Source organism: Chinchilla lanigera, unplaced genomic scaffold (genome assembly GCF_000276665.1).
Source record: "Chinchilla lanigera isolate Chin_1 unplaced genomic scaffold, ChiLan1.0 scaffold00007, whole genome shotgun sequence".
Taxonomy (NCBI): Eukaryota; Metazoa; Chordata; class Mammalia; order Rodentia; family Chinchillidae; genus Chinchilla; species Chinchilla lanigera.
The window spans coordinates 21,087,908-21,104,003 of NW_004955408.1; the positions used below are offsets into that span (position 1 = coordinate 21,087,908).

General features: G+C 41.5%; 1 protein-coding gene across 11 annotated transcripts in view; it reads left to right on the plus strand.

The window, feature by feature from the left end:
* Positions 1 to 16,096, plus strand: part of Tenm2 (teneurin transmembrane protein 2) — a 1,190,054-nt gene that overhangs the window by 937,685 nt on the left and 236,273 nt on the right. For all 11 annotated transcript variants that reach the window (XM_005376287.2, XM_005376288.2, XM_005376289.2 and 8 more), the window contains one exon: positions 8,863 to 9,101. In XM_005376287.2, the coding sequence (XP_005376344.1) occupies positions 8,863 to 9,101 (239 nt within the window). The remainder of the gene's footprint in view (positions 1 to 8,862; positions 9,102 to 16,096) is intronic.

The window sequence follows — 16,096 nt, forward strand, 5'->3', positions numbered from 1 at the left end:
AGGGAAGGGAAGGGAAGGGAAGGGAAGGGAAGGGAAGGGAAGGGAAGGTCTTCAGGAAAATAAGGATATTCACTATTGCATTCAGAACATCTAACAGTATGTGATATGTATCCATGCTTTATAATTATTGGCTGACTCTTCCTTTTTATTTTGGCTTCATGTTTTCATTATGTTCACTGCAGAGGTGGAAGTGATACGATGTTGATACACATTAAACTCTTCCTCTGGGCCAGCTTCTGGCTTCCAGTCTGTTTATGTTCCCTTTCAGCCCTTGCTCTTTGTTGTAGGTTCTTCTACTCCCACTTTTTTCAGAAGGCTTCTGAGGCCCAGGGAGATTAATTTGCTCTCCCAACATCACACTAGTTCTGGGAGAATTGTGGTTAGAGTGCAGGTATGCCCAGTTCCAAAATGTGTATATTTACTACTCTACCTTAATTTGTGATTTCCTTCTGTAGACAGTTTTGAACACCTGCTATGAGCAATGAAAGATACTAGAAAGCAAAAGACAAGAGGACTTGCTGTGTGATTTCACTGGAGAGACGAGACAAACATGCAAGGGAAACATAATAGCATGGAGCAGAATATGATAAAGGGGCATACTTAAGGTTCCTTCCAACTTGAAAATTCTAATGCTGAATGGTACAGGCAATAAATGGGATGGGAGAAATTATTCTGCTTATGGACAAAGTGCTTTCTTTCTTCATCTACCTCTGGCTGCCAAGAAACACAAATGTAATTCCATCAGAAACAGCAGTCTCTACACTCCCATATTACAGTGGATGGTGAACTCAAGGTCAAACTTGAAGGCAAAGTCAAGATCTCGGTGTTTTCCCCTACTAACACATACCAAGATTCCTAATGCTTAACTTGAAAATAAATCAACAAGTTAACAGTTCCAGGAGGGAAAAAGAAAAGATTCCTCACCTCCTCCCAAGGACTCTGAAAGGCATTTGTTCACAAAATTGCGGGTTTCTGTAGTGACCTCGAGAGACCTGGCCTGTCACATGGAGCAGTATATCATTTCATGGAGGAAAAAAAAAGTTTCACTGCGAAAAATTCTATATCACAGTATGACACTATTTAAATATCAAGAGTGGAAGCTTCTATTTAGAAAACGGAAGGCAATAAATTGAGTTGCTAATTATTCCAGCTGTGAGTATTTTTGGTGTGGCTGCATATTTTGAAGAGGGCAAAACAGAGGATTTTCCTGTTGTTCATGGCAAATGCAAATTTAGTGACGGTTCTCTCCAAGATGAAAGGGTCAGCGATGAGAAACCTTGAAGACCTATTTTTCTTTGAATCAAAACCGGTGTGAGTCTAAGCTTAGGGAATTGTGATATGAAATGGACTTTTAATTATACAGTATTAATTGGGTTATTGGTTGTTCATTAAGCTTGAAAGGTAGCAATTTCTAAAAAAACTTTTTTTGTTTCATTTAAAAAGTAACCATTCTGTTTTCAACTCAAATATGAATTCTCTACTGAAAAGAAGGGAGCAAGCATATCAGTAAAATCGCCAATCCCTCTTCTCCCTAATAAAATTGTCTGGAGAAGTGGGGTCTGTCACTGTGCTAATTAGAGCTCATCCATTCCACAGATATTTTAAATGAGCTGGGCATTGTGCTATGTCAAGGAGCCTTTGGCAATTGATAGCTACATTTATTGACCATTCAGAGGATGTCAGTTTTAGTGCTAGGTATGTCATATGAAATAATATTCATGTGAAAAACACACCCAAGTCCCCCCAACAAACCCATGCAGTAGGTCCTGTATGTCACTCTCCTGTAGAGAAGCAACAGATTTCCCAGTGTCACAAAACGGTAAGAATAGAAGCCAGGATTCAGACCTGACACAGGTTGTCTGACGCAGGTCACAAAGTTTACAACTGCCTCCTTGGTATGATACTATTAGTTTTTAAAATAATTAGCAATAATGATGGGTGTTTATATGTAGGCAAAAAGTCTGATTATGAATATCAAATGTTTACCACTCTATCTCTCAAGAGTGTATACTTTTGCTTTTTGCATGCTTAATATAGAAACTTGATTTTTTTATACTGTGTGCATGTTACATTTGCAAACAGGAAAATGAAAGCACACTATCTAAAAGATTACCTAGTTCCGCTGTTCAGGTACCAGCTGAGCAGTACTGTTTCCCACCTCTCCTTCCTTCTTTTTCTTTTTTTCTTCCTGTTTTTTTTATTTTAAAGATAAAAGAATGAAAACATAGTCACAAACACACAGACACAAACAAAACAACCCAAAAACAATACAAGCAGTACAAAATTGCAGACAAGGTGATAGGAAACTAGCAATGGTTGTTGCATGACATATTGATATCTTCAAACTGATTACTCAGATAAACAAATATAGGCATGTGAGATTGATCAAACAAACATTAACTGTCCTTTTCAATAACGCAATAGAAATCAGTAGTACAGCTGTCTTAGCTATCTTGTGTATACATATATACACATTTTTTCCCTTCTTTCTTCGCTCTTTCTTTACCCAGCTCATCCTTTGAGGCTGTCTCTCTCTTTCTCTTTCTCTTTCTCTTTCTCTTTCTCTTTCTCTTTCTCTTTCTCTTTCTCTTCATGTCACATGTTTCTGCCCCTGTCTCTCACAGGAACGTAGCCATCAAATTGTCCCTTGACCGCTACCATTCCTTCCCACACTGGAGAGTGTGAAGACAGCACTAGAAAGTACAGTGGTTATTTAACCTCTCTTCAGCTAAATGTTTTATTATGACTCCTGAAAACCTAATTACAGTAACTTTACATGCTACAGTACCCTTTATAGGCTGCCTCTTTATTAAACTTACTTCTTTAGAGACAATAAACCTGATGCTTCAAAGGGCATGGCCAGAGCCAGTGGAATGTGATGAAATCTCCTGTTTTCTGGTGCATACCTGATCCCCCTCGCTGAGCACCATGCCCCCATTTCTGGCTTCTTTCTACCTTTATCTTTTCTCTGGCTCTTTATCAAATTTCAGCCATTGCCTGTATGATATTAAAAATATCTGAGGAATTAATGGACTGTGTATCAGTGTTTTCATCCACATCTCTGAATTTCTGTGAGTTTATTTGTGAAGGAGGTCAATTTGCTCTACAGAACAATCTCAACACCTGGTCTGCCTGATAACCAGAGCTGCTTTTTTTGGACACGCATAAGGTGTAGACCATTCAGGACTCTCGCTGTGCTTCCAGAAGAGTGCCTGCTGCCGCCAACATCCTGAGCAAAGAGAGCAACACATCTGCCCTGCCAGTCATTAGTGGTCCCAGCTACCTGTGATGAGATAGTGGGACCCAGACGGAGAGAGAAAGCAAGAGAGACAGAGGGAGGAAAGACAGAAAGTCTTGGCCTTTGGAGTTTCAGCAGCACAATTATTTGTGTAGTACATTTCTCTTTCACAGCCCTGCTGGGATTTCCCCTGGGAATAAAGCCAAACCAACAGAAATAGGGAAAACACCTCTTAGGATCCCACTGGTTGGTTGCAAGCTGGAAAATAGTACTTGGTATTAAAGGATTTTATGTATTTGTTTGTTGCTTTGGTAGAATTTGAGGTTAATGACTGAGGTTTACTTGCAATTGACTCGGGGGAAAAAAAAATTTAAAAAGGAATGAGAAAGAAGAAAAATCCCCTGTGGGGGCCTCAGATAGTTTAGGCAGCCACCACTGCTTAAAGCCTCCACTGTAGATTAGTCAGGCTCCTTCTGTATCATCCGAGTAAAATAAAAATTCACAGCATTTTAAATTGGTGGGGTTCTTCTTGCATGGATACTATGCCTGGGTTTTTATTTATTAGACTTCCTTTTAAAATCTTCCATGGTTGTTTAATCAGAGAAAATGCATGCCCGTAATTTTCTAAGCCAATTTGAAGCAGAAGCCTGGTTTACCAGGCTTCTGCGTCAAATCCACTTCTTTGCTGTCATGTGAAGTACATGGGAGAATGCCTGTGAGGCTGTTAGGTACGCGCTCTCAGTTTTCATTAAATGATTTTGTTTTCACTTGAGGAAAAGTGATGACATTTACCAAAAAGATTGATAGTTTCGGGTAAAGCCATGATCACTGTATTCTTAAGACATCACCAGGACCCAGGCTGCAGAGCAAACAGAGTAACTGTCCTCTCTCTCTGTCTGTGTCCCTCACCTGTCCCCTGAGAGCATTTAACCCCTCATCCCCGCAAGGCTGGGGCGGGAAGGAAGTGTGCAAGCTCCTCTTTTATTTTTTGTAAGACATCAAGGACTGGTTTTCTCTGTCTCTTGAAGTGTTAGCAAACTCCAAGGACAGCACTTTGGGGGCCCCTCATTTGCCTTTCCTTTCCGAGGCACAAGTGGCCAATTCTGAGAGCAATTGAGTTGTGCTTGAAAAATGTCAAGTGCATTTGGAAACTACACATTTTTGCTGACGCCTGGAGTCCTGAGCTGAGCTACTTCCATGACCGACCGCTGGGAGGAAGTTCAGCTGGGGCATCAGAAATGATTCATGGGAACACAGTGTCCAATCCCCCAAGGGGGAAAAGCTGTCCTAATAGCAGTTCAGGAAAAAATCGGGAGAAAGCTCCTAACCCTTCTTGGTCCTCCCATGACCTTTGACCAGACTATTACCTTGTAGGTCCTGATTCATTTTATTTTATTTTATCATATTTCATCCTATTTTATTTTATTATTTTCTTCGGCACGTGTCCACAAGACTAGGGTAGACCAAAGCTTACATTTTTCAACCTTTTTTTAAGGAAAAGTTTCAAACAAAAATCTTGGAAGAATAGCACAACGAAAGAATAACCACCTAGTTTCAACAATTGCTGTCATTTGACCATATTTGCCTTGTCTGTTATATATATATGAAAGAAAGGGAGCGAGAACTTCTTTTTGCTGAACCATTGAAAGTAATGACATTTGAAAGTTGCAAATTTCATGACTCTTCCGCCCAAATGACACCTGCACTCAAAATGTACATTTTAAAAATATATCTACAAACAATCTACTGTGTTCTCTGTACATCAGACACATTTAGAAGGTGCAAAAGTGGTTAGTTTCTTAAATATGAACGTGTATTAGGGTTGCTTTGCAAGCTTATGAACTGATACACTGCCAGCCCCCTTCCTCAGGTCTGGATGAGGCCCAAAACTTTGTACTTTTTTAATAGAGCACTCAAGTGATTTGGGAAACATAATCTGAAAACCATTTCTTTTTCATCTTTTTAAAATCTGTTTCCTGAATTTAATCTTCTAAAGATTTGCAACATTGGGGTGAAATTTGTGCTGTGTAAGAAACGACATTCTGCTAGTCTTTGATATATTTGTTCAATCATTTTAAATACCAGAAACTGAAAAGAGCAGATGTGATAATGAGATGAGTTTCATTTAGCTGTGATATCACGGATACCACAGTGAGGGAAGCAACGTGAGTGATTCATCCAGTGAGGGTTAAGGTGCTTCTGATATGTCTGCAGCTTGTTACTCTCTGGGGCGGGCTGGGGCCTTTTCTGTGTGCACAGATGCACATCTGCAAGCCTGTTCGGAGAACAGGGGTCCACATGGAAAAAAGAACCTTAATTTTTTAATTTTAAATACTCATCATCTTCTTTTAGCATTCATTTTGACTTTGGAAAGGTTAAAGGTCGTTCATTTAACAAACATTCACTGAGGGCCCACTGTGTGCCTGGCTCTATTCTAGATGTGAGGCTACAGTGTCAAATAAAGTGGAGGAAATGCCTGATTATTTTAGATTTTGTAGAAACTGAGTTCTGATTTTGGAGACAGACAGTAAATAATACACAGATATGTATGTACATACAGAGAAGAAAAGTAAGGGCAATAGTAACAGGTAAAAGAGGAACACAGAATAAAGAGAACCAAGACAGGTCTCTCTAAGAAAGAGATATTAGAGCAAGGATGGGAAAGACATGAAGGGACAAGCTGCGCAGATATTTCCCAGTAGAGAGAACAGTGAGTGCAAAGGGCCTGGGGCAGGAAGATGTGATAAGGTGAAGTCTAGAAAAGGGACAATGTTAGAACAAGGAAGGATAAGAGTGTCAGAAGATTCAGTGAGAGAGGTGGCCGGGGGGATCATGTAGGATGTTACAGGCCATGAGAAAGATGATTTTATTCTAAATGTTCCTGGAACATGTGATATGATATAACTTCCTTTCTGGAAAGAAGTATGGAAAATAGACTGGATTGTGGAGGGAACAAATTTAGTATTCTATAAAGCAATTTTATGTGTAAGATGTAAGTCATATCCTTCTATTTTTTCTTAATATAAGAAAGTATTTAAAATGACACTAACGCTCATGTAACCTTCTTAATCTTCATCCTGCAACTGTGTTATTGTTAAAACATTGCTATTTTCAGTTTGTTTATTCTGTCCACAAAAGATGACTTGTGCTTACACTCTGGAGACAGCAGGCCAATATCAATACCAATATCTATCTATCTATATCTCTATATAAAATGCAGCCATATATAACATACAGACACCTCATCTATTTACCATACACATCAGGAATGTGGGTCTGGAGCTCAGGGAAGAAGTTGAGCTAGAAATGGGACCTGAAGCCTCCAAATTTGTGAGGGATGCCAACCCTGCAGAAATGGACAGGACCACTGAGGAGTGAGCAGTGGTGTCCATACATTTTTTTAATATTCATTAATGACTCCTTGAAGTGTCTTTAAATTCCTTTGCTTTTGCTTGACTTCCTATTGTCATTACTCACTCTTAGAGAATGGTCCAAGAAATAAATTTGATGGAACTCTAACTCCAATCCCAAACTTGCTCCCTCCCTCCCTCCCCCTGGCTTCCTGCTGTGCATGTGCTCCCACTTCTTGTAAGAACGGGTTATTATTTAGTGAATTAGAAAGCTCTTCAGGTATGTGTTCAACATTTGTCAAGCTTTAAATTAAAACTCACATTTCAGGCTCCTTATGTTGCTCTGAAGAATTAAAAATGAAAGCTGTTCATAATAGATCAAGCACTTACTATAAGAAACACCTTTGTTAAGTGCTTTTCCTGAAGGATTTTGTGTTACCCTCACAACAACAGATGTGAGGGACTTTTACTCCCCCCATCTTACAGGAGAAGAATTGGAGGTGCTCGAGAGCAGGGCCAGATAATGTACCTGAGCTAACTTGTCCATGAATGGCACTGCCAGGACTCCAGTCCACGCCTGTCTTGCTTCAGAATGCTGCTTAAGAACCTATGATTTCCTCTAACAAAAGCCTCTCTTAATGGACTGCGTTAAAAGAAAGCTGTTGGACGTGAAATCTAAAGCCTTATTTCGAGACTCAAATTTCCAGGCTTTATTCAGATCATCGAACCTGCTTATATTTCAAATAACACCTAAATATCTATTGTGTATTTTAATTTAGCAATGTTCAATGATTCACTAATTTGGTACTTGCTTTTTGACACGGTTCTCAGTCATATCAAGCTTGCTTGATCTCTGTAAAGGATTAAAATACTTTCAAGGTTCTATCTAGAAGTAGCCATGACACAGCTATTTGGAATGATAGTGATCTTGTCTCAAAATTTCACTACAAAAGCCTGGTCCCCCCAAATGCAAGGGCACTGTGGTGTGGGAGGGCTGGTTAGAGCTTTTAGAAATGAACAAACAGAACAGTGCTCGAGCCCTACCTGCTTGCTAAATTCAAGCTTTCCTTTTCTCATCTGTGACAGTCAGGTAATAATAGTACCTACCTCACAGGAATGATGCTGGTGAAATAGTTGCAAGGGAAACATTTAAAGAGGTAACTGACATGATGTAGTAGTCAGTGATAGTCACATCTCCTGGAAACATAGAGAGCAAGAAATAGATGTAATAACACTTTGAAATCTAAATTGCAGCTGAGTAAAACTACAAAATAAGGAGAGGACTCCACTCATTCATTTATTTGCTCATTTATTCATTAAAGTCTCCCTTGTATACTGGGCTCTGATCTGGACTTGAGGATGAATAAGATACAGAATAAGACACGTCCCAGGCTTGGGCTGCTCAGACCCTAGGACTGACTCAGCCTACACCACTGAAGTCCATTATATATTTCTTAGAAGGCAAGTCTTTGTTTTAAAAAAGAGATTGCTAGTCATATCTGAAATCTTACACGTGTCATATATAAGAAAGAGAACAATCTGTTGTTAGAGAATTGATGTCTTTGGAGTGATAGTCTCCTAACTCTTAGAGGGGAGTTATATGCTGTTTTATACCATATGGTCTATATATGGTTGTCACTCTGTAGCTCTGGCAACCAAGGACACCTTGTTCACTTGATGTTTCCAGAGAACTAACCACGATCACATGACCTATAGAGGCAGTCTGTAGGAACAGGAAGCGGGAGTGAGCAGTGATGAAAACAGCACAGGACCAAAGGTCAAAAGAAGTTAAGAGTAATACGTACAAGCACACACTCTGTCAAAAGAGCGCTAGGCTTAAATCCTTGCACAGTTGCTTGACTTCTCCAAACCTGGTTTTTCAGACCTAAATCAGTGATATTACAATATTTAGTTTGTAAATAGTTATGCTATATAGTTCTAGTGTCTTTCAATAGTAGGTACCTAACATGTGATAACACTTGGAGTCATTATGGCCATCATTTCTCAGCGACAGTAGTTTATCCTTCATATCTGCTTTTGCAGATATTTTTCAGGATTGTGGCAGGAGCTGCATGTGCAAAAGTATAAAATTAGGCACATTTATGGAATTAATCTATGTCACCGCCCAATGTAGTGTCTGCCCCTTACTAAGGCCACAGGGTAAGGATAGCTAACCAACCAGCCTTACATGACTGCATGAGTCAGAGTGAAAGGCAAAGCAGCTAAGCCTTCAGGAGCCACGCGGGCCCACTGACGCTCTCCCTCTTCCCACAGGCACTTCCTCTTTAAGACCTCCTCCGGAAGCACGCCCCTGTTCAGCAGTTCTTCTCCAGGATACCCTTTGACCTCAGGAACTGTTTACACACCACCACCCCGCCTGCTGCCCAGGAATACCTTCTCCAGGAAGGCCTTCAAGCTGAAGAAGCCCTCCAAATACTGCAGCTGGAAATGTGCTGCTCTGTCCGCCATTGCCGCAGCCCTTCTCTTGGCTATTTTGCTGGCGTATTTCATAGGTAAGTCAAGGCAATGTTCCTCAACATTCCTAGTGGTGAGACACAGGGCGGGTAGGGTGGATTTGTGAAGTTAGAGGCCCTTTGTCTTCTCTACGGTTTTCTTTTTGGCGCCTGAAAGAGGTTATAATGAGTGATGGATGGGAGTGATTTTTCCCTCCTGGAATCCACTTAAATCTGAGGAGTTTCTCCTTCATGATGCTAAGTGACATTTATCAGAAGTGAAAATTAAGCAGCCTGACTTACAAACTGCGTGTTGTCATTCCTGTGAACCCATTCCTCACTCCCAGAGTAGCCTTCTAGACTTCTCTGTCACTGAATTTTAACTCGGGTCTGTGATCTCAAATTCATGCAGCATTGGTTCACTTCACTCAAAAAACTGAATAGGGGCTGGGGGTTTAGCTCAGCGGCAAAGCGCCTGCCTGGCAAGCGCAAGGTCGTGAGTTCGGTTCCCGGTACCGGAGAAAAAAAAAAAAAAAAAAAAAAAAAAAAAAAAAAAAAACTGAATAGAAGATGGGGGATTGGTATGGCCAAGAACGTCTTGATTGGGGGAAAAGCCAAACTAACTTGCATATTTTCAGGGATATGAAACAGAAATAGGACTGAGTGACCAGAGCACAAACCAGGTCTTTGTACAAAATCATATCACTCAGTCCCAGCAGACCTTGTCCGCAACACTGCCTTTGTCTGTGAACCCTCATCTCACCATGTGCTATGGAATCCCAGTCAGGTTCACCTCTCATGGTGGCTGTATTTCTGGTGATTTAGTATGTGACTTAGCAGCTCAGGGAGGATGCTGGGGTACCTTCCTTCCTGTGCCAAGGGTGTTGGTTTGCATCCATGGGGTGTAGCTGTGGAACTCTGGAAAGCAGCAGATGCTGAGAGCTCAGGGGCAGGATGCCACACGCATATCAGCTTTCTGGGTAGGACACAAAGCCTGCTCACAGCTCCTGGCCCTGACAAGGAGCCCCAGTGCTGCCGCTCTGTCAGCTGAGATTGCCAATGGCAGATCTCCTGGCCTACACGGAGGCCATGGTGACGTTTGTTAAAGTTTATTTGAAACACTTGATGGTTCTGGCTTGGTTTCAGGGCAGCTATGACAGAGCTCCCTAGTTTGGCTGTGCCATGTTGCAAAGCAAATCTATAAAACACCAGCTAAAAGAGGCTAACTCTCAAACAGCTCCCAATATGTATGTTAAAACTCCTCCCATTTAGGAGAAAAGACAAGGCACCCTGACGAGCGATGCTCCCTTTGCCACTTCCCGAAACAAGCCTTCCTTCCTCGGCTCGGTGGAGGCAGGAGCTTGGTGTGGGGAAGGAGTTGTAACACTTCCTTCCTCTCCAGGCAGCCGGCATGGTGTCTTCCAGAGAGGAAACAAGTCTAGCACTTTATAGACCATTCGACTTCAGCTTGTCTGATGTCAGAGGAGTGTAACTGTACACCACCAGAAATCTGGGTCCTGCCCAATGCAGTACAAGCCAAAAACCAATGTACATTTTTCACTCTCCTTTATATTGTGGCTGTACTTGTCTTAATATGGAAAAATAAGCATCATATCCCTTACCAATTGTACTTCTCATAAATGTGGTCCAAAAATGAGAACATTGACACCCCAGGGAAAGGTGCCAGGTTTATCTGGAGTTTTGCAAAAGTCTTTGAGCTCTTAACTGTGACTCTACATAAGGACGGAGATGGGACACTGACCCCTAATTGCAAGGCATGTCTGTTTGTCACTTCCTGGTGAAGGATGGAGTAATGATCTGACCTGAGGAGGGGAAGGATGTCTGCACCCCACCCCCAGTCCTTCGACGAGAATCTTTCATGTTGCTAGGCTTTAGGTAGCTACTCAGGGACTTGGTGGAAGCAAATTGAATGTGCCTTCTGGGTCTTTGCGTGATTTGGCTTTATGTCAGAAACTTCACAAAGGGTCCATGTGCTCTTTTTTCAGGTTTAATATTCTACTGGGCCAGTGGGCGCCATGGGAGGCCCAGGTATAGAAATTGAGGCATTCCTGTCTCTGCCAATAGGGTCCCCAATGTGTCTCCTACTCCTCTCCTCGCAGGAGAGAGATAGATGGTTACTGCCTGATTTATTGAGCTTGGTAGTTAAAATATAATAGCTTTCTGTAAGGGCGATCACGTAAATGGGAAACTGTATAGTGAGAGTTTAATGTTTTAATCGGGTATGTAACTTGTAAATGATGGATTAGGAAACATATTTATCCTCAGTCTGGAGGCTACTGGAAGCTAGACCTGAGCATCTTAGGATAGTTTATTAGTTTATAATCCATCATTTCCTATTATGTGTGCTTTAGGTAAGATTATGCTTTGACCCTGGAGTATTGAAAAATAGTTTATGACTCAAGATGAGTGATGTAACAGGCAAATGTATCCTGCAATGATGGCAGTCAGTGTGGAGCTACAGGGCTACTCTCAGCTACTCTCCAGAGGTGACCACAGGTCTGTCTGCAATGAGGTGAAGGTCAGGATTCTAGGTGGCAATCTTGGCCCCAGTGACTCCTTTCTCTTTAGCCTTGGCAAAGTTGTTTGCTTCCTAAGTCTTGGTTTCCTAAATACAACATGGAGGCACGATGCTTATTTATGTGCAGAAACTCTGAAGTACGGTAAGGATTAATTAATGTGTATAAATCACTTTGAAGATGAAAAGCAGTATATTATTAATTACAAAGCTGCAGGGGCATAAACAGTGCATTGCAAACGCAGAGGAGTGTGCTGTTGGAAGCAACCAGCAATCATGCCCGCTTACAAAACAAGCCACTGGGGAGGGACGGAAGGGCACCAATGTCCCCTTGTTAAAGAGCTGGAGCTCTTAAACCTGAGTCCATTCTGGTCACACATGACTCCATGTTCCCTAGAACATGACAGGTCCTGAAATTGAAACATCAGCCTCAGGACATTTATGGATAGGCAGTGGGTTCAGGCCTGCCAGGCACTGTGACAAATACATCAAATTATCTTCCTTGCATGTTCAAACCCATAGAAAGGAGGCTTTCCAAAAGTGAGCAATTTGGAATAGCTCAGCCCTGTGACAAGTTCTCCATAGACCCAGCCATGTGGGTGGGTGTAAAAGCTGAATGCCAGCCCTTGTGCAAATTGGAAGACACAGGCCTTCACCGAAGCAGGAAAGATGCCCCAGTTCCTGCTCATGCAACTGGGGTGAGAGAACTTTGATGATATGCTCTTCTATCAGATCCTCCCTATGCCAAGTTCTCCCAATATACAAAACACCCTGGAATGAAATACACTGAAAAGCTGCATGAAGTACCAGGGAACCACTCTGCATGTCGCTCAGTCCCTGGCCCAAACAATCCCTAGAGAATACTGCTGTAGGAGAATTTAGCTAGGAATGCAAGATGGCTTCCTTCTTAGCAAATTGTCTGTCTTAGTTTCTTCTGTTCTTTTTTTCTTTGCCTTACTAAGATTGAACCCAAAGCCTTGCCTGTTGTACACAGGTACTCTTCAACTGGACTGCATCTTTTTATTTTGTTTTGAGACAGGGTCTTGATAAGTTGCCAAGCCTGGCCTGGAACTTGTAATCCTCCTGTTTCAGCCCCGCAAGAAACTGGGATTATAAGCACGCACCATCACACCTGGCTAAGTTGTCTCTCTTCCTTAGGCAGCTCACGTACTTTCATTACTTATAAAGCCAGAAGTCCCTCTATATTCCTCCAGTTCTGAATCACATAAATAACGTAGATTTTCTCACTTGTTTTGTATCAAATACATTGTTTTTAACCTTCATAATATACATAACAATGACTATTAGGATTTTTCCTGATCCAAATTGGAAGAATTTCCATTTAAAGCACTTTTATATAATTATTCCATCTGAATTATATACCCCAGCTGCCAACAGACACTCTCATAGAAAATAAAATTGGCACATTACAATTATTTGATAAGCACTGGTGCTGAGGCCTAGGGAGTCCCGTCACACAGCTGGTTCGTTGCAGGCCCAAGGAGTCTCCTGATCTCCTAAACTGGATCTTTCCTGATATTCAGCTTATCTTCTGTTGAACCCTCTTGCATTGAAATTGCAGTTACCCTGGTTCTCAAATATTGTAAGAGGCCCGAATGGTCTCTTTTGTAGCATTAACTCACCTTACCTAGTCCTGTCCTTGTTAGCAAGGGAGAGCTGGTTCCTGTCCTTTGGGAATCGTTTTCTAACACAGTCGCCCAAAATTGCACCTCTGCTTGCTCTCCTAACCTGTCTTAGCTCTACTTCCCAGATATCTCTATTACAGGGTCAGCAAACTTTTTCTGTACAAGCCGGGTAGTAATATTCTGGATCCAGGGGCTGGGGATTTAGCTCAGTGGCACAGCGCCTGCCTGGCAAGCACAAGATCTTGAGTTCGATTCCTGGCACAGGAAAAAAAAAAAAAAAAAATTTCTGGATCTTGTGAGACACGCAGTCTCCATCTTACTACTACTCAACTCTGCCACAATAACTTGAAAGTAGCCATAGAAGATATATAAAAAACCAGCAGCCAGGCGTGGTAGCACACACCTATAATCCTAGCACATGGGAAGCTGAGGCAGGAGGATCACTGTAAGTTTGAGACCAGTGTGGGCTACAAAGTGAGCTCAAAGCCAGCCTGAACTGCATAGCAATACCCTACCTCAAAAAGACCAAAAAAAAAAAAAAACCAGCCATAGCTATGTGTCCATGGAACTTTAATTATGGACATTGAAAAATGAATTTTATATAATTTTCATGTGTCATGAAATATCATTCTTATTTTGATTTCTTCCAGCCATGTAAAATGTAAGACCATTTCCTAGGGCATGCGTCATATAAAAAGAGGTGACAAAATGAATCTGCACCACAGCCATAGTTTGCCAACCTCTGTTGGATTCTATGACTGTTCATTTCCAAAGAATAACTTTTAGGGTATCTGAACCTTTCCGAAAAAATTACTTTCTGACTGGCAGACTCGAACCATGTGTCCACTGTGAATGAAGCAAGTAATTTTCTGACACTGGCATCATATTTCATAACAAATAATTGTGTCTCACTTTGTCCCAAGCCAAAAAGTAAGAAAAGTAAGCTACTTTTTTTTTCCTGTTAAAAACTTCCTACAGGAAGAGGCCTACAATCCCAGCACTTTTGAAAGCTGAGGCAAGAGGATCACAGTTCAAGCCTAGCCCAGGCAACTTCCTAAGACCTTGTCTCAAACCAAAGAATAAAAAAGGAGGGTTGCAGATGGAGCTTAGTGCAAAGAGCCTGGGTTCAATCCCCAGCACTAACAAAAAAACAAAATAAAACAGAGCCTTTCTACAGGATGAAACATCCCCTCCGAATAGTATAACGTTTAACTAGACCATCGCAAGGAGTGTTGTAACCCACCGATGGATTAGAATCACCTACACATTTTCCGTGTAACCACTTGTCCTCAATCTTCGGTTTCCCCAGATCCCTCTGGAAATTCACTGCCTGTCTTTGGCAGTTACTCAGCGTCTAATGCCTTCTTTGTTGAGGTTTTCCAACAGGTTGTAACAGGCTCGGTCATCAAATGACATTGCTTTTTATCCCAGATTAACAATGAACTAAGCTCTCCTCTCCTTACAAGGCGTAAAAGTCCTTACAATGGTACCCCACAACAAGGGGGAGAGGTGCTTCTGGTGTGTCATTTGGCTACGTCGATCCAGATCATCCAAGAAATGCTAAGACAAGAGTCGGCACAGTGGTACAGCGTGACACAGAACTTAGGGTGTCATCCACGAGACATAAACAATGTGCAACCCACATTGAGCTTCCCCCAAAGACTCTCCACATGGTCGTTATGGGGGAAGGGGTAGAGAAGATAATAAGAGCATTTGTGTCACCCTAAATTAATTTTTAGCTCTTCGGATTTCTGCCAAACTAAAATACATATCTATATATTAGAAAGTCACCTTGTCTTTTTTCGCTACAGTAATTCCTGCCAAATATGAAATACTGTGCTTTAAGTAAGCCGCTCAGAGCTCTGTCTTCTGCCACTCTGACTTTGATCTGTGAAGAACGCGGGCCATCAACATGTCAGGATGTTAAAAGTGTGGTAATTTGGGGTGCTTTCAGTTTCTTTTGAAAACAATGAGAGATTATTTTCTATGGAAACTAAAAGCCTACCTAATGTGTTTAAAGTTGCTACACTTGAAAATTGATATGTTGAGACTCATGCTGATGAAGCCTGCTTTCTTGGCTGCTATTTTGTGTATTCTCGTCTCATTGAACAGAACAGGTTTGGGGAAAACATAAAGAAAATGACAGAAAATGATGAGAACGGTATACTTACCTGGCATCTTTTGTGATGCTGCAGTCTAGGCAAGATGTTGGCCTTCTCATTCAAACCCTGAGCTCTTAGATGATCTGAAAAGATGGTAAACCTCACCCTCCTGCATGAATCCTAAATTGTATATTTACCTCTTGTTATCTAAAGGATAGAATGCTGATGATTAAATCTAAACAGTCCAGCAAATAGCATTTCCATTTAACTCCCCAGCCCCAGATGGTCCAACAGAAAAAAAAAAGCTGCCCACAAATAAGTCAGCGCTCCCAGTTACGTTATCTGTTCGGATATTAGTAGCAGACATTTTATCTAATAGATATGCTAATGTGCTCTTAACCCGATAATAAAGTCCTGTCAGTGCTTCTGGACCAGTGAGTCTTTGGCAGTGGGACCGCCATTTCATAGCCATACACCTGATTGCAGAGGGTCTGTCAATTTATGGGAAGCAAATTAAGTCATTCATTAGCTATGTCTCCACCACCCACCAGCCACAAAGCAACGCTCGTACCTTGTGTTTGACATTTGAGCAAAAATGAGTTCTTCTGCTCCAGAGATGGATGCGGCATCTTCAGAAACATATTGTGCAACCTGGAGTGTCTGAAACGCTTTTTGATAGTAACTAAGACCAGCTGCCTTTGCTTTCCTCCTGAGATACTTGTAGAAGTCACAGTTCTGAGAGTGTAGGGCCTTCTTTCCTTGTGGGAAAAT